We start from the raw sequence: 21,675 nt of genomic DNA, 5'->3' as shown, positions 1-21,675 counted from the left end.
TTAAAAAAAAAAAAAAAGCCTAGGGATGTGTATGTGTGTGTTTCTTGTCAGATGTGGAGAAGGATGAGGAGTGAAGTTGGAGGGGAGGGAACAACAAAATCCATTTTCAGATGTGCTTTCATATGCTAGGATTCAACCTACAGCAAGTTTTAATGGTGTTATAAACCCCTGAAAATGGGAGATAACTGTGGAATTGCTGACAGTTCCCTAACTATAGCAGTGCAAGTGTGTTGCATTAATACAATATTAACCTCAAGGATAGAAGATTTCAAGCCATAGTATATTGATCAAAGGATTGAACACAAAGAATACATTTTTATTCTGATAATTTCTTGCCTGGAGAGGTCTTTGAAAAAGTGACAACCAGAAGCAGAACCACATGATAGCATTGGTATTAACTAAAAACAAAACTTTTTAGTATTGTGGAATTTCATAAGCCTTTGATGTATATCTTTATCCATCTTGGCTATTTTTTAAGCTCTTTAGGACACAAAGCATCATAGGCTCTGTGTGTGTGTGTGTGTGTGTGTGTGTGTGTGTGTGTGTTTTAAGTAGATATGATATTATCCCTCAGAGACCTTACTTTTAAAAATAGGTTAATGCATGAGATACCACAATCTAAATGTGATCAAATAAGGTTATCATTAATATGTTTTCTGAGACATTCAGGGTTGGGGCAGAGAACTAAAGAGGTGAGTTTAGAAAAAAAAAAAAAAAAGAGTTGAGGTAAAAGTGGCAGCAGTGACCATGATAGCTAATCACTTAATGCACCTTTTCACCATTGCCCTCTTACGATAGCCCTTACACACACAAACACATGCACACTAAGTCTTCCTTTGTGTTATGGAAATAAGGTTTGAGAGAAGAAATTTTGATACAGAGTAAACTTGACGTAAACCCATCAAGTTCTATGTACTGAAACTGCGAAGTGTATCTTTTAAAACACGGTTAGGAAGGAGTTCTGTGGTAGGGAGAGGCCTACCTGGATTTAAAACGTTACCATCGATATGGATACACAGAAAACTGATACTGCTAGTTGTTTCAGGGGAAAGGAACTAGATAATGCCTGTCAGGAATAAGAAGGAAATTTACTTTTATTTGTAATAACTTTTTGGTGATTTTAAATTTTATATCATGTGTACAGTATTATCTATTACAAATTAAAAAACAGAAAAGTAAAACTTTAACATAGATAATTGTGCATTGTCTTCTAGATTACTTTCTCTTTTTTTCCTTCAGGCGTTTGCAATGGCTGCTACTGTGAACTTGGAACTTGATCCCATTTTTTTGAAAGCACTAGGTTTCTTGCATTCAAAGAGTAAAGATTCTGCTGAAAAGCTAAAAGCACTGCTTGATGAATCTTTGGCTCGGGGCATTGATTCCAGTTACCGTACATCTCAAAAGGTACTTGAATGAATAAAAAGCTTGGAGAGAGTTTTGTAAGGCCTGTAGTACTACACTGATAACATATAGACCATCTCAAAACAATCTCTGCCAAAATAATCTTTCCTTGTAGCATGAAGAAATTCTTTATTTTCTTTTTTCCCTTCAAGTTTTCAGAGAACTGTTACACCACATAGAAAAATCGGCTGGGGGTGCAGGATATTCTGTTCTACTACTTTATGTGTATATGAATTCACTTGTTTACGACTTACTTTAATTTCCGATTCTTTATTATCAGAATTTTTTTTAAGCTGCTGAATGTAACCACAACTTACTTCTAATTATTGCCTAATATTTTAAGGATTAAAAAAAATCAAGTAAAAGGACAGATCTTTCAACAAAATAAATTGAATATGGGTAGGATAATTTAAGAGAAAAGGAGGTATGGATGAACTCTGAGAACTGTGTAGCTCCTGTCTTGATAATAACAAAGCAGCCAATGGCAGCTTTATGTGAAAAGAATATATGTTTTGATACCAAACACACCTGTTTTAAATCCCACTTAAATCTTATAATTGTGTGATGATAATAGACAACGTATCTTGATGTCCCAGGCACTTTTCTGAGTAGTTTATATGAATAATTAATTTTAATTATGATAATGATCCTTTAAGATAGATACTGTTTTCTTCATTTTACGTAAGGAAACTGAGGTACGTAGAAACTTCATTTCACTTAGTCTGTTTATTGGTAAAATGGGGATAATAAGAACTACTTTGCAGAGTTGTAAAAATTGAAGGAGATACAGTAAATGAGTCACCTAGTGTAGTACCTGCCTGGTACATAATAGGCTGTCACTGAATGACAACTCTTATTATATTCCCTAATACCTACTAAGAAATTCTATCAAATCCTTCTAAGCTCTGACCCTCAAACTCCAAATCACTCAGGTCTGTGGACTTAGATCCCAAACTGAGAAGGAGAAAATAGAACATGACTAGCTCAAGTCTAACCAGAATCTGAAGCTCAAGAGAGGATCTAGTCCCAGGCTCAGAGCCCACGTAAACACTGGCATTTTGTCCCCAGCCTTCTTTCAATACTAGGTCTAGTACTCCGAAGCCTTTTTATTGTACTTTGAATAGCAGAACCATTGTGACTTCATTTCTTCTATCCATTCTCATTGCAGTAGGTTCAGTGAGTTCAGATCGACCAAATCAATATGGCTCTACAAAACATACTACCAAATTCATTCCACTGTGGGTGTTGGTATTGTCCAGATAGGGAAACCTATTATTACTAAAGAAAAAAATTGTTTTAATGGGGTTCTAAAATGGAAGTTTATCTCTTAAAGAACATGAAAAATTTGTTGTGATTAAAAAGCACACTGCCCTTAGGTTTCTAGCTACAGTTTACTTCTCTTGGTCAGTTTTCAGAAACTACTTTGTTATAGGTTTTTAAAGCCCAGGTCCATTTAATTTTAGCCTTCAGCTGAATATTTGCGTCACTAGATTTGTGTAAGAAGAGTGATTTATGCCAGTGTTTCTCAAACTTTAGCATGGATAAGAATCACCTGGAGGTAACGCTTACAAATATTACCAGGTCTCCAAGTGTATTCTAACATGAATATTGGTTGATATTCATTTACATTAATGCGGAAGGCAAATGTGAAATAATGCAGTTAAAACTTAACTCATCCGTCAACAACTAGAACAACTTTTTTGCTGAATTAGGTAATAGTTTAATACTGCATGACTTTGTCCTCAATTTTTTAGTTACACACAATACACGTTTTTGTTTTTCTGTTGTTTTTTGTTGAGACCGGGTCTCACTGTGTTACCTAGGCTGGAGTGCAGTGGCACAATCTTGGCTCACTGCGCTCTCTCCCTCCCAGGTTCAAGCAATCCTCCCACTTCAGCCTCTTGAGTAGCTAAGACTACAGGTGCATGCCACCATGCTTGGCTAATTTTTTTATATTTTGTGGAGACAGCATTTTGCCATGTTGCCCAGGTTGGTCTCAAACTCCTGGACTCAAGTGATCTGCCCACCTTGGCTTCCCAAAGTGCTGGGATTACAGGCATGTGTCACCACACCTGCCCACCACACATTTTTAAGTTTAATCTGCATTATTAACATTTTCTTCAACACTTTACTAAGTCTACACCAGTGGTCAACAGACTTTATAAAGAGCCAAATAGTAAGAATTCTAGATTTTGTGTGCCAGATGGTCTCCATTGCAACTATTTAATTCTGCCATGGTAATGTGAACGCAGCCATACATTACAAAATGAATGGGTGTGGCTGTGTTCTAATATAACTGTTTATAAAAAACTATTTATAGGCCTCAGTTTGCTAACCCATTAATGATCTTTTTTTATGATGATCAGTCTAAATATTTAATTACTGGTACCTTTTTTCATCTTTTAGGATGTGGAGCCACCCAAAATTTCAAGCACAAAAAACATTTCCATTAAGCAAGAGCCCAAAATATCATCCAGTCTTCCTTCTGGTAATAATAATGGCAAGGTCCTCACAACTGAAAAAGTAAAGAAGGAAGCTGAAAAGAGACCTGCTGATAAAGTAAGATTTTATTTTAATCTTGTTAAAAGAAAGTAAATTAGTTGTTCCATAAGCAGAAAGAAACAATGTTTTATGCCTATTTCTTTTATATAATAATGGGTATAGGTATATAATAATCATCACTCAGTGAATATATATTGATAGCTATAGATTTTGACTTTTCAAAAAATGAGTAAAATTTACAAATTTTAAAGTTAAATGGTTAAAAGTTATTGTCAATAAATATTTGAGTCCTAGGGAGTATAGTAACTTTGAGTGTAAGCTTTAATCTATGCCTCAGAGATCCTAGATGGAACAGTTGTTAAGAAGAAAAGATAGATACACTTTGGGAGGCCGAGGCAGGTAGATTGCTTGAGCTTAGGAGTTCAAGATCAGCCTGGGCAACATGGTGAAACCCCATCTCTACAAAAAAATACAAAAACCATCTGGGTGTGGTGGCATGCACCTGTAGTCCCAGCTATTTGTGGGCGGGTGGGGGGTGGGAGGATTGCTTGAGCCCAGGAGGCAGAGATTGCAGTGAGCGGTGATCGTGCCACTGCACTCCAGCCTGGGTGACAGAGTGAGGCGCTGTCTCAAAAAAAAAAGGAAAGCAAGAAAGAAAAGATGGGAAAGAGTATAGACGTAAATGACTAAACATAAACTTTATAGAGTGGTATGCACCTGAACAGGGCCAAAGATGATTCTTGGATTGTCTATTTTTAGATGATTTCTACATATAGTAATTAAGATTTTAGTAGTTAGAAAAAAATACATTTGAAAGATATCTTCAGTAACCCTTGCCCTCAAGATGGAGTATATTATCCCGTATGTTTTCATACTTTTGCTAAATAGTGGCTATTCATAAACTACATTAGATTATTTCTCTGCTTTTAGATCTACATAAGTGAAGCTGGGTGTGGTGGCTCATGCCTGTAATCCCAGCACTTTGGGAGGTCGAGGCAGGAGGATCACTTGAGGTCAGCAGGTCGGGAGTTGGCCACCCTGGCCAACATGGCAAAACCCCCTCTCTACTAAAAATACAAAAATTAGCCAGGTGTGATGGCGCACACCTGTAGTTCCAGCACCTCAGGAGGCTGAGATGTGAGAGTCACTCTAACCCAGCAGGCAGAGGTTACAGTGAGCAGAGATTGTGCCACTGCACTCCAGCCTGGGCAACACTGCAAGACTCTGTCTCAAAAAAAAATTATGTGAATGTTATCATACTGTGTATGTGTATATCCTTTGGTAACTTTTTCTCCACTCAACTATGTGCTTTTGAAATGTATCTTTGTTAATGCATGTAGATCTAGATTTCTTTTAGCTACTACATAATACCAGTTTATCAAATCAGTAGGGGAATGATTAACCAGTTTATCATTCCCCTACTGATGCACAATTAGATATTTCTCCTTTGTTTCTATTACAATGGAGTTTGAGTGAGCTACTTTATACATATGTCATGTTAATAGTTTCTATAGGATGTATACCTATAAGTGAATATAATAGGATATGACATCTTCAACATTACTAGGCATTGCCAAATTTCTGTCAAAAGTAGATGTACTAAATTTACACTGTCATCAACAAAGTATAAGAATTCCAAATTCCACGTCTTATCAGACTTTTTGATTTTTGCCAAATCTAATGGGTATATTGATAATATTTATATCTTAAAGAAGGGAATCCGAATTTGCTTTGAAGCAAATATGTGTTAAGTCTGTATGGTAGATACTAGTCTAAGTAAATCCATCGATCTTCCATAATTCTTTAGTAGATAGAAGAGTACAAAGCAAAATACAAATGTTTGTTAAACTGTTCTGATTTATTTATTTCTATCTTGCTGGTTTCATTTAATGTACTAATAAATTCATTGCAATTCTTCTACAGATCTTTAATGTGCACATCTGTCCCTAACTATGTGAATATATCTGTAAAATGAACTTGATCATTGCCAATTGTCCTTCTTACTCATCTTTCAGTGACTTAAAGTTTATTCTACCACATTACTTTATCATTTTCTGATGCCTGCTTTTTATAGATGAAATCAGACATCACTGAAGGAGTTGATATTCCAAAGAAACCTAGATTGGAGAAACCAGAAACACAGTCATCTCCCATTACTGTCCAAAGTAGCAAGGATTTACCTATGGCTGACCTTTCCAGTTTTGAGGAGACCAGTGCTGATGATTTTGCCATGGAGATGGGATTGGCCTGCGTTGTTTGTAGGTAAGTTGTATCTTGCCACAGATTCTTTTGTTACTTTATAAAGAACACATGACCCTTTCCACTCCTCAACCCCCAAAATCAGAAAAATTGTTGTGCATTTTCTATTTTGTTTTTACTATTTGGAACTGGGGTGGAGATAAGTAGGTAACTGCCCATATAACAATTTAGCATATTGAAAATTGTCAACTATTTTGTCTTTCCCAACTATGGCTTTTAAATCTGTTATGTTGTAACATTTTCTGCATTTTTGGGTTCCAGAGGGAAAGTGATTATTATATTATGATATATATGCCTTTGATAATCTAAGGCTATGGTGATTGCTTTTTGTGCTGTTGAAATTTATACTTTTTTATACACACATGGCTTCATTCTATTAATCTGATCAGACATTTATTGAGCACCCTATGTGTGCACAGTAATGTGCTAAGGACTGTGGATAATTAGGTCCAGTACTCACCTTTAGGTGACTCATATTAATGAAGAACAACAACAACATATAGCTAACTAATATAAGGGAATTTAATGGAGATACAGAATGTTATGAGGCTGTTGGAAGACTAATCAGAGTCTACTACCTTCTGAGAGAAAGGCAAAAATTATGATGAGAAATGACGAGAAAATAGCCAAATTTAATCAAGGCATTCTATATATTTATTAATGGTTGACCATAAGCTTTAAAAGCTTATGCTTTTGTGCATGCCAAGTGTTGGGGTTTGTTATTTGCTCTTTGGGTTTCTGGGATTTTTTTTCTTTTTAATATACCAAACTTTACCAGAACAACCTGGAAATAACTTTTTTTTTTTTTTTTTTTTGAGACAGAGTCTTACTCTGTCACCAAGGCTGGAGTGCAGTGGCATGATCTTGGCTCACTGCAGCGTCCATCTCCTGGGTTCAAGCGATTCTCCTGCCTCAGCCTCCTGAGTAGTGGGGATTATAGGTGTGTACCACCATGCCCAGCTGATTTTTGTATTTTTAGTAGAGACAGGGTTTCACCATGTCAGCCAGGCTGGTCTTGAACTCCTGACTTCAAATGATCCGCCTGCCTTGGCCTCCCAAAGTGCTGGGATTACAGGCATGAGCCAGCACACCTGGCCCCTGAAATAACTTTAAATTATGGCATTTAAAAAAGTAGTGTAATGTTTAATGGTATGTTTTCTTAGGCAAATGATGGTGGCATCTGGCAATCAATTAGTAGAATGTCAGGAGTGCCATAATCTCTACCACCGAGATTGTCATAAACCCCAGGTGACAGACAAGGAAGCGAATGACCCTCGCCTGGTGTGGTATTGTGCCCGATGTACCAGACAAATGAAAAGAATGGTAGGAATCATATTTTTCTTTATTTTAAACAGTCTGTCAATGTTTTTGTTGGTATGTGCTTTCAAAACAAAGATTTGAATATTTAAGATATTGAAAAAATAAATAATATAAGCTGATTATTTAAATATTTATATGTATAGTATGTATATGTGATTAATATTTCTATTGCTAAAGACCAGACCATGTTATGTGCATTTTTCTCTTTTTAGTTTTATGTAATTCTAATATAGATAAAACAAGATTGGTGACACACAAATTATGAATATTCCTTACTAGTCTGTCAATGTATTGACAAACATTTTAAAATACCATGCAGCACTGAGAAGTGGTGAGATACAAAGCCCCACTCTTTGTTGAGATCTGGTAAGGAAATATAGAAAATTTCTGAGTGAGCTTAAACCACTGCATGGATAAGATGTGTACAGAGGCGATATTTATATGTGCATATCTGTCTTTCCAGCTGCATTTCTCTGTTGCTTAGTCTTTCCTTCTCATTGTCCTCAAGTGACCATTACCTCATTCTTCCTATGTACTTTCTCTTTTTACTGTTCACTAACATACCTGCCTTTAATATCATAGTGAAATATCTTTTCATTTGTTATATTGGATAGTTTTCTAACTTTTATTCACTTATAAAATAGATAAATGATAAATGAATTTCATAATTTTTCTTTTAAAGAAAACAAGAAATTGCCATAATGTCTTATTCTCCACCTCTCCCTCCCACTTCCATCTCTCTTCCCCTGCCTTAAATTAGTGATTCTCAATTGCAGAGTTCTCATGTCTGTTAATCAAATGAATTTCTATATAAATTTGTCTAACCAATATATCTTTTAAAGGTCAGAAGTACTTAGTTAAAAGTAAAAACTCGAGATACCCATTTTACTTTTTAATCAGTTAAATCAGAAATAGGAAGTGTTTTTATTTATTCCTATGAAATAAAAAGTAGTAAATGAAAAGTGTGTATATCAATAGTGTGTATATTTCTTACTTGTAACAGGAAATTTCTGTGACAAGTTACAATCTGTTCTGCTCAGTTTGGTTTTTATTTAATTTATTATTTAAACTAGCCCTCCAGGATCTCAAGTGAAATTATTACAGATGAGCAATGCATTCCAGAGCATTGATAAGAAACCACCAAGAATTGGAAATTGTCAAAAGAAACAAATCGTGACAATAATCTATCTTTCTTTAGTATGTACTCAACTGTTTCATTATTATTATCACTTTAGCTCCTTTAATATCTAAAGTAAGCACTGTTCTTCCCCCAAGTTTTTTCTCCTCCATTTTTTCTGATTTATTTTATGTCAAATCTATGTTTATGGTTCTAACCCTCTTCCTGGGTGAGCTTCTATAGCTAACTAGATAGTCTATAGATACTTTAAGGTCAATAAATTTAAAAGTGAAAGTTGTTCTGTTATCCAGTTTTTTTTTTTTCTGCAATTGCCTGAATTAGAAAACATCTTTGATGCCTCTTTTAATTCCATATCCCGTTGTTTACCAGATTTGCTAATTCTACCTCTTATATGTCTCTGAAATCTATTCATTTCTCTTTTATTACCCTGATCCACAAATCCATTACTTATCTATTGCAATAGCCACTTAAGAAATCTCCTTGCCTCCTATCAATCCACTTTACTTACTATCATTAGAATTCTTCTAAAATATTTACCTACTTATATATGCCCAGTGGCTCTCAATTACTTATATAATGAGGTTATACTCATTAGGATGCATATATGGACCTTCTCTTTTTGACCCGACTCTACCTTACAGCCCTCTCTCTCACTGCTTCAGCATACACATTCATACACTCTGGCCATTCTGACACAGACTAAGTGTGTCATTCCCTGAATATGTGGAGAACTTTCATGTTCCCATATGTTCTGCTTCTCAGCTTCTTCTCTTCATCTGGGATACTGTTTATTCTTTTATCTGCTTTGCAAATAATATCTAATTTATCAGTAAGAGCATGTATTCATTGGCATAGCATTTAAGCAGAGCTCAAGACTGGACACATTCTACATTCTGTTGTTCTTAAGTTAAATAAAATGAAGCAAATGTAATTTTTTCTTTTTCTGAGACAGGGTCTCACTCTGTTTTCTAGGCTGGAGTGCAGTAGCATGACCATGGCTCACTGCAGCCTCGACCTCCCAGGCTCAAGCAATCCTCCCACCTCAGCCTCCCAAGTAGCTGGGACTACAGGCATGTGCCACCAGGCCTAGCTAATTTTTTTTTTATTTTTTGTAGAGATGGAGTCTTGCTACATTGCCAGGGCTGGTCTCGAACTCCTGACCTCACGTGATCCTCCTGTCTCGGCCTCCCAAAGTGCTGGGATTATAGGCATGAGCCACCATGCCAGGCTAAATGCAGATTAGTACCAGAAATCAACAGTGAATCTGGTCTGTGTGTCCAGAAGTCAAAGTACTAAATGGGGAGTCATGGCTAATATTATAACATGACTAGAATACACCAAGAGCAAATGTGGGGAAATACCAAAAGACATGATCTAAAGTGAGCCTAAAGATCAGAATCCAGGAAATGTAAGGTTTAATGAGATAATTTTGGAACAGTGGGGATTCTAAATACAGTCATTCTAACTATAATTGCTTTGAGTGAGATTCTCATATGTGCATTGGTTATTGTTCCAAGGTATCTCAAAGATATTATAAATAGGACCTGATATCCCCTTTCTCCTCAAACAGATTCCTCAAACTGGGGCAAGTTCTGCAGTACACATCATTGTAGGAAGACCTAGTTAAGAATGTTGTGATCGTGTATGGCAGGGTCCAGGGTTATTCTTCAGTTCTATAGTTTTCTCTCTACGCAGTAGTGGAGTTTTTCCCCAGCTTCAGGTGAGAGACTCATATCACTTATTGCAGTGGTTCTCAATCTAAGGTAGTAACACACTCCTATTTTGCAGCATTTAGAAATAGGTGGGGTTTTTAGTACTGCCATTCTGGCAGTTAGTGCCTTAGTGGAGAATTTTATACATTTTGCAATGTTTGAAGCAGTCATCCAATGAAAATTTTAGTACCTTTGTTGAACAAAACAGAATCAGTAATTATATCCTAGTTCCCTAAACTAGTATTACCAGTAAAGGACAAAGGGTTGTGGGTATTTCTTACTCAGTTTCTAAGATAGCTGGATAAAACAGGGAAGGCAGAAGATTGAAACATGATCTCACAGGCAGAAGTACTTCCTGGGGCTTCATCATAATTAGTCTTTATCTGTTAAAACATACAAGTTAGGTGGGTCCTCAGAGTCTAACCTCAGGAGTGCTAGATGTGGGTGGAAGGCAGTGTTAAGATTGAAAGCCATGGTTTTGGAGCCGTATGTTTCTGTTTTACTGTGAGGGATGCATTCTCGTAACATGGTTTTGCAATGAAGGATAAGATGGCTCTGCTTTCCTGCTAGTACCAGTAATCAAGTAATCAACAGTGAATTACTTCGAACATTCTTAATATTCTTGATCTAATTGTTGCTTTATAAGTGATGTTGAAGGTAGGTGTACTTTGATGTGGAAGGTATGTAGTATAAAAAGTGATACGAATTGAGATTTAAGCACCCAAACTATATAGTATGGCAAACAATAGCCCAAGATTACACAAGAAGGCCCAAACAAGAGCAAAATAGGCCAAATTCTGGCTTCCAGAAATGGTGACAAATTGTTAATAAATTCCCTGGTATAGTATTGTATGGGCTTATGAAGATTATCAAAGACTGTGGAATGGCTGGTGGGAAGCATCTTTCCCCGTTCAGTATGCATGGATTTTTCTGGATTCAGTTTGATTATCCTTTGTAAATAATAATGATGAATAAACAGTAACTTTTTGTTAGCACTCAACATTTTCCAGACACTATGCTAAACTCTTACATAATCATAATTCATCCTCATGACCCACCTTTGAAACAAATGCTATTACCATTTTACAGATGAAGAGAATGAGGCTTTTAGAGATTCACGTATTTTGCCTGAGGTAATGTATCTAGAAAAATAGTTGCTGTTTTTTTTTCTGTTGTTGTTTTTTTGAGATGGAGTTTCGCTCTTGTTGCCCAGGCTGGAGGGCAGTGGTGCGATCTCGGCTCACTGCAACCTCCACCTAATGGGTTCAAGCAATTCTCCAGCCTCAAGCTCCCGAGTAGCTGGAATTACAGGCACCCGCCACCATGCCCAGCTAATTTCTGTATTTTTAGTAGAGACGGGGTTTCACCATGTGGGCCAGGCTGTTCTGGCTGTTCGCAAACTCCTGACCTCAAGTGAACCACCCGCCTCAGCCTCCCAAAGTGCTGGGATTACAGGCGTGAGCCACTGCACCCAGCCAGTTGCTGGGTTTTAATCCTAACTGTGTTTGACTCTGAAAATTACTCTTAAACATGGCACATAACCATTTATAAACAGTTATAATTATCTACCTAGAAAACACTAAAAAATAAACTCAAAAATGATTAGAGTTTATAGGAAAATTTAGTCAAGTACCTAGTTATAAAATAAAGGAAAAAATCAATTATTGGTCAAAATAAAACTGAAGATGCTTATAAAATAATAGTGGGTGAAAATTCTTTCATAACATAGAAATTTGTATTTATTAACTTTCTCTAAAGATTTAGTGTGCCTAGTTTTGCAATGTGGAAAAACCTCAAAAAGTTTAATCATTTATCAATAGTTTTTTTCTCCCTGTTCTATATTTAAAACCATATAAATGATCTGAGCTGTGTTTTAATTTGCCCTCAGCAACTGAGGAGTCGACTTATGCCTAGACCCCAAGAAGAAAACTCCTGTGTATTTGACAAACCCCAATGAGAAATAAATGTACTTCATCATGAGTAAAGCTAACGGTTACATATAGTTTGTGATTTTGCTCTTTAAAAAACAATTTTATCTTGTTAAAATGGTATTTAACTAACCCTATTCTGTATTATTTCTAAAGCTTAATATTATCTTTACTGTTTAGAAACTAATACAATCTGTAAGACCATTAATATGATAATAATTTGTCAAAGAGCATATATATTCATTATCATCACACTATTTTTTAAAATGTTCAACTGTATTTCATTTCAGTGACGAGTCCTATGAGGGATTATTATCTTTCTGTATATTCAGTTAAGATTTTGTATCTGATTTAATCCACTGATTTTTGCAGGCTCAAAAAACTCAGAAACCACCGCAGAAACCAGCCCCTGCAGTTGTTTCTGTAACTCCAGCTGTCAAAGATCCATTGGTTAAGAAACCAGAAACTAAACTGAAACAAGAGACAACTTTTCTAGCGTTTAAGAGAACAGAAGTCAAGGTATAGTAGATTCTATTTTTATCTAAGATTATATCTTAAAGTTTAGTTGACTAAAAAATAGTTGCTTGATAAAAAATTTAATGAGAAACTTTATATACTAAATGGCTATATTTTAGGAATTAAGACTTTACTACTATTATATTAGGTAGAAAGGGAACATTTATATCATTAATTAATCTCTAACTCTGTTGTTTTTCTTTTTATCACAAATACGAACAGTCTATGATCATTCCAAAATGACATTCTTTACCATTCTCATCTGGTTAGATATTTATCTTCAATCAGAAATCTGGTTTAAATTCAGGCGAGGTGCCATGACTCACACCTATAGTCCCAGCACTTTGGGAGGCCAAGGCGGGTGGATTACCTGAGGTCAGGAGTTTGAGACCAGCCTGGCCAACATGGTGAAACCCCATCTCTACTAAAAATACAAAAATTAGCCAGGGGTGGTGATGGGCACCTGTAATTCCCAGGCATGGTGGCGGGTGCCTGTGATCAGCTACTTGGGAGGCTGAGGCAGGAGAATCGCTTGAACCCCAGAGGCGAAGTTTGCAGTGAGCTGAGATAGCACCATTGCACTCCAGCCTGGGTGACAAGAGAGAAACTCCGACTCAAAAAAAGAAAAAGAAATCTGGTTTAAATTCAAAATACCTCTGCCCTCAGTAGCAACAATTTTGCTCCCCACCCTACTTGAGCAGATTGGCCTTGTAATTTTTTTTTCTCCCTTCTTATTGGCTGTTGAAGGAGTTTTCTTGCTTTGTCTTGTTTTGTTTCTTTATAATAAACTTTCGATGTTATCTACCTCTTATATCAAGGGACCACATTGTCTAGTGAGGGTATCACCTTTCTCATTCCTAAGTTTGCATCCTTGAAATCATACTACATTATTTCTTAATATCTTGGCCTTTTTATATCATGGAAAAAAATAATTTTCTAATCTAATTTCGTAACAAAAAGAATACTTTTACTGAGGTACACATTCCAATATTAAGCATAGCACTAAATATGGAAGAAAAAAATATTTTAAAAAAATAGCCTCAAATTCTCAAAGATCTAAGTGACTGTAAGTAGTAAGCTTCATACCCTTGATGTGATGAAAAAGAATATGAATACGAAATACTTTTAAAAACTTATTGATAATTATATTTGGAGATTATTTTTCATTTTAATTTGCCAGGGAAGATTTGCTATCCAAGGCATATCCATTATTGATTTGTCATATAGGAACTTGGTGAATTGGAATAGAAGTAAGAATAACCAGTTTATTGAAAGTAATTAGAGTTGCTATATTCTGCATATAATCACTTTTTAGTAGATTTTTAGATTAATCTGTTACTACTAAAGTTTATTTTTAGAAAATTCAACATGAAATCATTTTATGGCAAACAAATTAAAGACTGCTGTCATATTTGTTTTGATTAAGAGGTTTTGTGTTTCTTTAATAAAAAATTCACTTTTTATAAAAGTGAATAAATTTATACTATAAAAAAATTGTTCCCATTCACATATAAAAAGCAAATGTCTTTTCTAACTTGCCCATCTAGCAAATAGGCAAGAAAATATTTATAGTTAAAAACTTGAGAAATTTGTTTTCTACACTGAAATAGTAAGAAATCACTTGGTCTCCATTGTTTGTGTTATATTACTTCTATGTGTCCTGATAGTATTATAAACCATCTGTCATCCTGTTGAAAAGCAATACTAAGCAACAGCAAGCCATTAAAATGAAATGCCAGACACATAGAGCATGCTTTCTTGCTTGTACTTCCTAAGTGTTGGTCTTTTAATTACTAAAGGTGGGTTTTCTTTTGTGAAGTTTTTTGAAAGATCATTTAACCATATGGCAGACAGTTTTATGTTTAATAGCAAGAAAAGGAAAAAAAAATTAGGTCTTTCATAACTGAAAAGTAAAGGTTTACTTCTTGACTAACTTTTTCTCTCATTGCTGGTATATATTCCTCTAGGAATAAATGGTTTATGTAGTTTTTCTTCTCTGGATAACTTCATAAGATAGTTAATATGTTACTGTAAGAAAACATCCTATCAATTTTCAGAGTATGTGGACAAATATCTGGATTCCTTCTCTTATAAATCAAAGATCTCAGAACTCTATTTTTGTTACTTTTCACATTGATTAAAAATGTATGCATGCAGACAATATTGAAGGCTACCTTGATTTCAAGAGCTAAAAATGTTTTTCAACTATTTCAGAGTAAAGTTCTAAATTATAACTGGATATATTTTAGGTATAATAACTACCATTTTTTAAGTAGGATGTTATTTTGTAAAATTTTATCTTTTACCTATATGTGAATGTAATGCTTTTGTGAATCTTCTTAAGAGTATAAAGGTAGAAAAGGTGTCAATAAGAAGTTCAATTCAAAATTAATTTGAACTACGTACATTTGTGCCTAATATGAAAGTGAAAAAATCTATTCTTGTGTGAACAAGAGCAATATGTATTTATATAGTGGCATTGGTACCATTGTGAGCTTCTGATTAGCCAGGAAAGTTAATCAGAGAAGTTGAAGTGTTATACCCTTATGAAATATATCAGAGAATGAGATCAGTCCTACCCAAAACGTCACTGTGCAGCCTAATGAGGCAATTGATAAAATCCTTATTAAAGGAGCAGGAGACTCTTATATGATAGTTTAACCGGAATCATGGGCAAATTGTGAAACTAAAATCATGAGACCTTTTTAATACATCATAAAAATTGTACACTTCCAAGTAATTAACTTTGCATATATTTTGTACTCCTGTAACTGTTGCTCAAAATTTAGGAGGACATTTTTTTTAATGGGTTTAGAATCTATACGGCTGTCTTCTTTCTCTCACACAGTCACTCAGTAAATAAATATTGACTGAATCTCTTCATCTTGGATATGTTCTCCTGAATATTCTGGGTATGGGCATTTTTGCTATTAAGAGTGAATTAAATTTTTGAAATGATCCCTAGTTATTTGGAGAAAAGTCTAAAAGAATTAGATGTTTAACTAAGGTCGATAATACTTTGTTGGGTAAAAAGTATGTTAAAGCACTAAATCTGGTTTTCAGATATAGCTTAGAATTGAATCTAAAAGCAATTCCCAAAAAGGAATTTCATATATTTTCTTTTGGAATCATTAGAACAAGAATATGGTATCAAAAATTTTCTGCTTTGCAAATGATAATACCCACTAGATACAGATAAGTTTTGTTCTGTGTGGTTTTTCAGATCAGCTTCATAAGAACCTAATTTGGTGGTGTGATTTAAATTTCCCAATTCATAACTTGGGATGTTTATACAGGTATTGATTAAACTTGGCTCTAATGTAATTATTTACTTTATTTTTTTAGACATCCACAGTTATTTCAGGAAATTCTTCTAATGCCAGCGTTTCCTCGTCAGTAACTAGTGGCTTAACTGGATGGGCAGCTTTTGCAGCCAAAACTTCCTCTGCTGGTCCCTCAACAGCAAAATTGAGTTCAACAACACAAAACAATACTGGGAAACCTGCTACTTCGTCAGCTAACCAGAAACCTGTGGGTTTGACTGGTCTGGCAACATCATCCAAAGGTGGAATAGGTTCCAAAATAGGTTCCAATAACAGCACTACGCCCACTGTACCTTTAAAACCACCTCCACCTCTAACCTTGGGTAAAACTGGCCTTAGTCGCTCAGTTAGTTGTGACAATGTCAGCAAAGTAGGTCTTCCTAGTCCAAGTAGTTTAGTTCCAGGAAGCAGCAGCCAACTAAGTGGGAATGGAAATAGTGGAACATCAGGACCTAGTGGAAGTACTACTAGCAAAACTACTTCAGAATCCAGCAGCTCTCCCTCAGCATCCCTTAAAGGCCCAACTTCACAAGAATCACAGCTCAATGCTATGAAGCGATTACAGATGGTCAAGAAGAAAGCTGCCCAAAAGAAACTCAAGAAGTAATGTGGCCAAGTAGGTTTTTGTATCATATTAGCCTAAAGATGAAAGGCTTATTATTATGATATAATCTGTAATACACTGTAATTTAATAAAAGTCTTCATAATCAAATTTCTATTGTTTCTTACCTTAAAATGCTAAATATTATATAACAAAACTTGGAAACTTTCATTTTAAATCAATCTTCAACATTTTTATTCTAATGATTTCCATAGTGTGTGAAAACAATGATTAGAATGACTGGTTCTCAATGAGATCTTCAGAAGATTGAAAGCATCTGTGAATTTAAGGAAAAAGAAATAGTTCGTCTTCTAGCAAAGCCCCAAGAGTTGATCCTGATGAATGAGGTGCCTTATGTGGCGGCAGGGACGACCCAACATAGTTTTCTATTTTCCTCCCCATATTCTGGGTGTTCCTTTTCTGTGCTAGCCCCATTTCAACTGACTCTCCCTCTCCCTCCCAATTATTTCATCTTTTTCAAAATTATTTTTTCATTATTGATTTCTCATATCAATGGAATTTCCTAATTGATTTATCATACTTCATATTATATCTTTACCTTTTTTATCACCTCATTTCAATTATTTAAGGGTATATCTTTTTCCAATAAATTGTGCTGGTGCTTAATACAATATTTTTTCTCACATTGCTCACTTTTCCTACATTGCCAATGTAATACATGCACATAGTACGTAATAAATGTTGAATTTTGATTCATCTTGGTTATGCACATTCCTGATAAGTTTTGAAGAAAAATATCATTTCACAAAGGTCTTTGCAGATGGAAATGTATGACTTGTTCACACACTGATGGCTTCTTCCTATACCATGAAAGAAAAGGCTATCTTACTTAGTGCTCAAAATGTTATAGCATTTTACCTAATTTTAGCTAACTTTGTATACAATAAGCTCCTATATAATGATTAATTCTTGAGATTGTTTTGTACATTGTTAACCCATTTATGCCAGAGGTTGCAAATTTTTTTGGTGAAAAATCAGACCTGATGATGACCTTGAACAGTAGGATATAAATAACTCTATAAGCCGAGAATTGCAATAATGGAACACTAGGCATAAGTGGGTTAAGTCAGAAAATGTGGAAGGTCTGCGTTGTTGTCTTACTTGCAAGCTAACAAATTAACCAGCAATTGTTGTACATGTATATTCTGAGAGAAGATAGGAAGCCCTCTGCATCAGAGAAACAGTTTATTATTCACAGCAAAAAAACTGGATATCCAACAAATTCACACATTCACAAGACTATGAACAGCCTGTTCCATCAAACTTGATTTGTGCTACTAAATCTTCACTCTACAAATCTCTAATCTCAAACTGTCTTCCTTAATCCCTAGGTTTTTCTAACATCATTATTCTAAAGTATATTGATAGGTGATCTCTGTAAACACAAAGCTTTTAAAATTAAGCTTGGTCTTTTTTTTTTAAAGGAAAGATTATTATTTTAAACTGCTCTGTTAAATAATGGTGCTAAATTATTTGTAGTAAATTAGAATCCAGGATTGAGATAATCCATTATCTCAATTGTGATCTCAATAGGCAGTAAATGTCTGTTTACCCTACATGTAAATAATGAATTATCTCAATCCTACAGAGACTTTTGCTTTGAGAAACAGATTTATTTTGATAAAACATCAATTTGACATAAACCTCAATTTCCCTTTGGGGTCAAAGAAACCAAAAAATACATATCCATAATTGTTTATAGTTCAAAACCAGTTTGGACTAAACAAAATTACCTGACATAAAAACTCAGCTCAGCAACTATAACAGTTAATGTAACCTCCATACCTACAAAAAATGAAAGCAGTAATGTTTATTACAGTTCACACATTGGCACTTGAAATGAAAACATTTATCCCATCACGGAAAATACGTGCTACATAGAGTTGAGAAGAGAAGCAATTATTTTAATTTCTGTTGTACCTCAGAGGGGACTTTAGTTTAGGAGGTAATTTATCTTTCACTGAGTATGGCTCTTTGTATAGATAATGTGTACATACATATATTTAGGTTATGTACATATGTATAAGTACACATATCTAATACAGTATTTAGCTCAGTTTGGTATTTTATAGAGGTATATTTGGTATTAGAGTTTAAATTGTCTCAAGGAGCTTTTAGACCTTGATTTTTTCATATCATAAAATGAGCTACAAGACCCTTTAACTGAGCAGTAATGAAAGTAGCCAGTTTTATATAAATAGCATTTATTATTTTATGATCATTTTATTTAGTTTGTTATATGCAGATGTTTTCCCCACTAGAATTTAAGTGGTATGAATGGAGGGATCTTGTTTGTCTTGCACAGCATTGTATTCCCACTAACTCTCAATAAATACTTACTGGTTCAATGAATGAATGGACAGATAAGCAAGTGTGCTAACAAGTAAGCTTTTAGGATTGTACATTTTAATCCCATTAGTAGATATGTGGTGACTATCATTTTTCTATTTTGCATATCATGCTTTATGTAAGATTATATAACTACAGATTTTAGTGACTTAAGGAAAAGAAAAGGGAAAACACTAAAAGAAAAGGCCTTAAAGTCAGAAGACCTGGTTTTAAATCCCAGTCCCTCCATGTGAGGTCCTCAATTTCCTCCTTTATAAAACACAGATGAAAATGAGATGTCTTTCAAGTCTACAGTGGATCTGAAGGGAGGGCTATTATTTTCTGTGAGACGAAGAAGAATGTAACTGACATGGCCATGAATCCGCACAAAACGGAATGCACTGTGTTTACATGGGGACATTGCACAGTCACAAAGAGAAATTACACTAAAAGGCTTCAGAGAGGTAATTATAAAGTTTTGGTGGCAACCAATGTGGCTCCTCGTGGTTTGGACATTCCTGTAGTTGACCTGGTGATTCAAAGTTCTCCTCCTCAGGATATTGAGTCCTATATCCATCTCTCTGGATGCAGGGGTAAAGCTGGACAGACAGGGGTTTGTGTATGTTTTTATCAACCAAGAGAAAGAGGTCAACTAAGACATGTGGAACAAAAAACACGAATTACTTTTAAATGTGTAGGTGTTCCTTCTACAGTGGATTTAGTTAAATCTAAAAGCATGGATGCCATAAGGTCTCTGGCTTCCATTTCTTATGCTGCTGTTGATTTTTTTCCAACCATCAGCTCAGATACTGATAGAAGAGAAAGGGGCGATAGATGCATTGGCTGCAGCTTTAGCCCACATTTCTGGTGTATCAAGCTTTGAACCATGATCTTTAATCAACTCTGATAAGGGGTTTGTGACCATGACTCTGGAAAGCCTAGAGGAAATACAGGATGTCAGCTGTGCTTGGAAAGAACTTAGAAAGCAGAATAGTAATGCAGTGTCTCAGATTACCAGTGTGCCTCCTGAAAGGAAATATGGGTGTTTGCTTTGATATTCCTCCAATTGAGTCAAAGGTTACAGGCAAAGTGGCATGATTCCGGCTGAATACTCTCAGTGCCAGCTAAATTACCTGAAATTAAAGAATATTATGATGGAAACATCTTCTAATTCCAGACAGAGGAGTGGCTGGTCAGGCCAGTCAGGTGGTCGATCTGGCAGTTGGTCAGGTAGAGAGAGTCGACAAGGCAGTCGCTCAGGAAGTCGACAAGATGGTAGAAGACGAAGTGGAATAGAAATAGATCAAGAAGTGGGGGCCACAAACGGAGTTTTGACTGAGTATTTGATAGTTAATTTACCAGTGTGAGCTTGCCTATTTCTACCTAATCATGTACATTATGGATCAAAAATTAGGTCATCATTGTTGAGGTATGTGTCTACTATTTGCAAAGAAGTTGATCGTATTTTTTTTAAAAAGTATTTCACAAGAATGGTTGTAAACAAATCTACTTATCCAGTTATACCTTTGAATAAAAAAACCTCCTTTAAAAAAAAAAAAAAAAAAAAGAAAAGAAAGAAAAAAGCCCTGGCTGAGGGGGAAGTCTATTTAGATGGTTGGAAGCCTTAGAGTTTTATTTTTGGTTTACACTACCTAGGTTTAAGTCCAGGCCCACCACTTAATAGCAATGTGATTTGGATTAAATTACTTCACCTTTTTGGACCATGGTTTCTTCATAATGTTTTGTGTATTAAACAAGTTACTACATATAAAGCATTTAGAACAATGTCTGGCATATAGTGTGCATTCAGTAATGTTACATGTTAATATCAAGTTATCCAGTTTTAGTTCAAAACATATAAACAAAACATTAACAAAATATATTATCAAAGACTTCTAGTTGGTGGTATATTCTTCTTATGTATATTTGGTGTATACTCTGATTTATACATATAGGTGTACAATTCATATTATCCACATATGTGTATAAAGCTACATAATATATATGGTTTATATGTATGTATATAAACATGTATGCATTTGCAAGAGAGCAATATGAAAAAAACATTTAAGGCAAAATACATCATAACAGTAAAAAAAAAAAAGTAAATTGAAAAACCTTTGGATCCAACCTTTCTTGATGATAAAAGAATATAATTACTCTTTCAAAAGATCTTCACTTTTAAATAGTTGATAGTTGAAGCTTGGGTCATTTGCTTTGCTATTTCTGTTGGCTTAGTGTTTCTTTCAACATGTATCCTTTATAATACATTCATGCAATAATCCTGTTAGGAAGTACAGTATTCCTGAAAACCCAGTACAGTATCAGTTTCTGTAGTTCAGAGGTTTCTTGCTTTCTGGTCCAAAGTTTTGTAATGTCATTTTTATGAGGTAGTCAATCAACAACTTGCTGCAAAATAAAAGTTGAAGGCTTATTTTCTTAAGCATAAGTCATCTTTCCAAGGTAGTTAGCTGGCACGTATCCTTTCTGCCCTTGAGCTTCGGCTAACCACCACTCTTTATTGCCACTTAGGTCACAAAACCTGAGTATATGAACTCTCTGGTATTCCTGAAGGCTGAGTTCATGGTCACTCCGTGCTTGAAAAGCATGAACTGCATAGAAAAT

The 21,675-nt window shown here is 35.0% G+C and overlaps 2 protein-coding genes and 1 pseudogene across 6 annotated transcripts in view; 2 read left to right on the top strand and 1 right to left on the bottom strand.

Annotated features, from left to right (window-relative positions):
- Positions 1 to 16,812, top strand: part of INTS12 (integrator complex subunit 12) — a 24,301-nt gene extending 7,489 nt beyond the window's left edge. For all 5 annotated transcript variants that reach the window (XM_009448093.5, XM_016951956.4, XM_016951959.4 and 2 more), the window contains 6 exons: positions 1,240 to 1,404; positions 3,808 to 3,960; positions 5,978 to 6,165; positions 7,326 to 7,485; positions 12,633 to 12,779; positions 16,122 to 16,812. In XM_009448093.5, coding sequence (XP_009446368.3) covers positions 1,249 to 1,404; positions 3,808 to 3,960; positions 5,978 to 6,165; positions 7,326 to 7,485; positions 12,633 to 12,779; positions 16,122 to 16,706 — 1,389 coding nt within the window. In that variant the 5' untranslated portion in view covers positions 1,240 to 1,248 and the 3' untranslated portion in view covers positions 16,707 to 16,812. The remainder of the gene's footprint in view (positions 1 to 1,239; positions 1,405 to 3,807; positions 3,961 to 5,977; positions 6,166 to 7,325; positions 7,486 to 12,632; positions 12,780 to 16,121) is intronic.
- On the top strand, positions 16,706 to 20,389 carry LOC107974045 (ATP-dependent RNA helicase DDX50-like; annotated as a pseudogene).
- The window catches only part of ARHGEF38 (Rho guanine nucleotide exchange factor 38), a 128,207-nt gene continuing 125,049 nt past the window's right edge, over positions 18,518 to 21,675 (bottom strand). The window contains exon 14 of the mRNA XM_001170503.7: positions 18,518 to 21,675. Coding sequence (XP_001170503.5) covers positions 21,490 to 21,675 — 186 coding nt within the window. The 3' untranslated portion in view covers positions 18,518 to 21,489.

The sequence above is a fragment of the Pan troglodytes genome, chromosome 3, assembly GCF_028858775.2.
Source record: "Pan troglodytes isolate AG18354 chromosome 3, NHGRI_mPanTro3-v2.0_pri, whole genome shotgun sequence".
Classification (NCBI taxonomy): Eukaryota; Metazoa; Chordata; class Mammalia; order Primates; family Hominidae; genus Pan; species Pan troglodytes.
The sequence above is the reverse complement of the archived record's forward strand: the minus strand, read 5'-3'. Positions and strand labels throughout refer to the sequence as shown.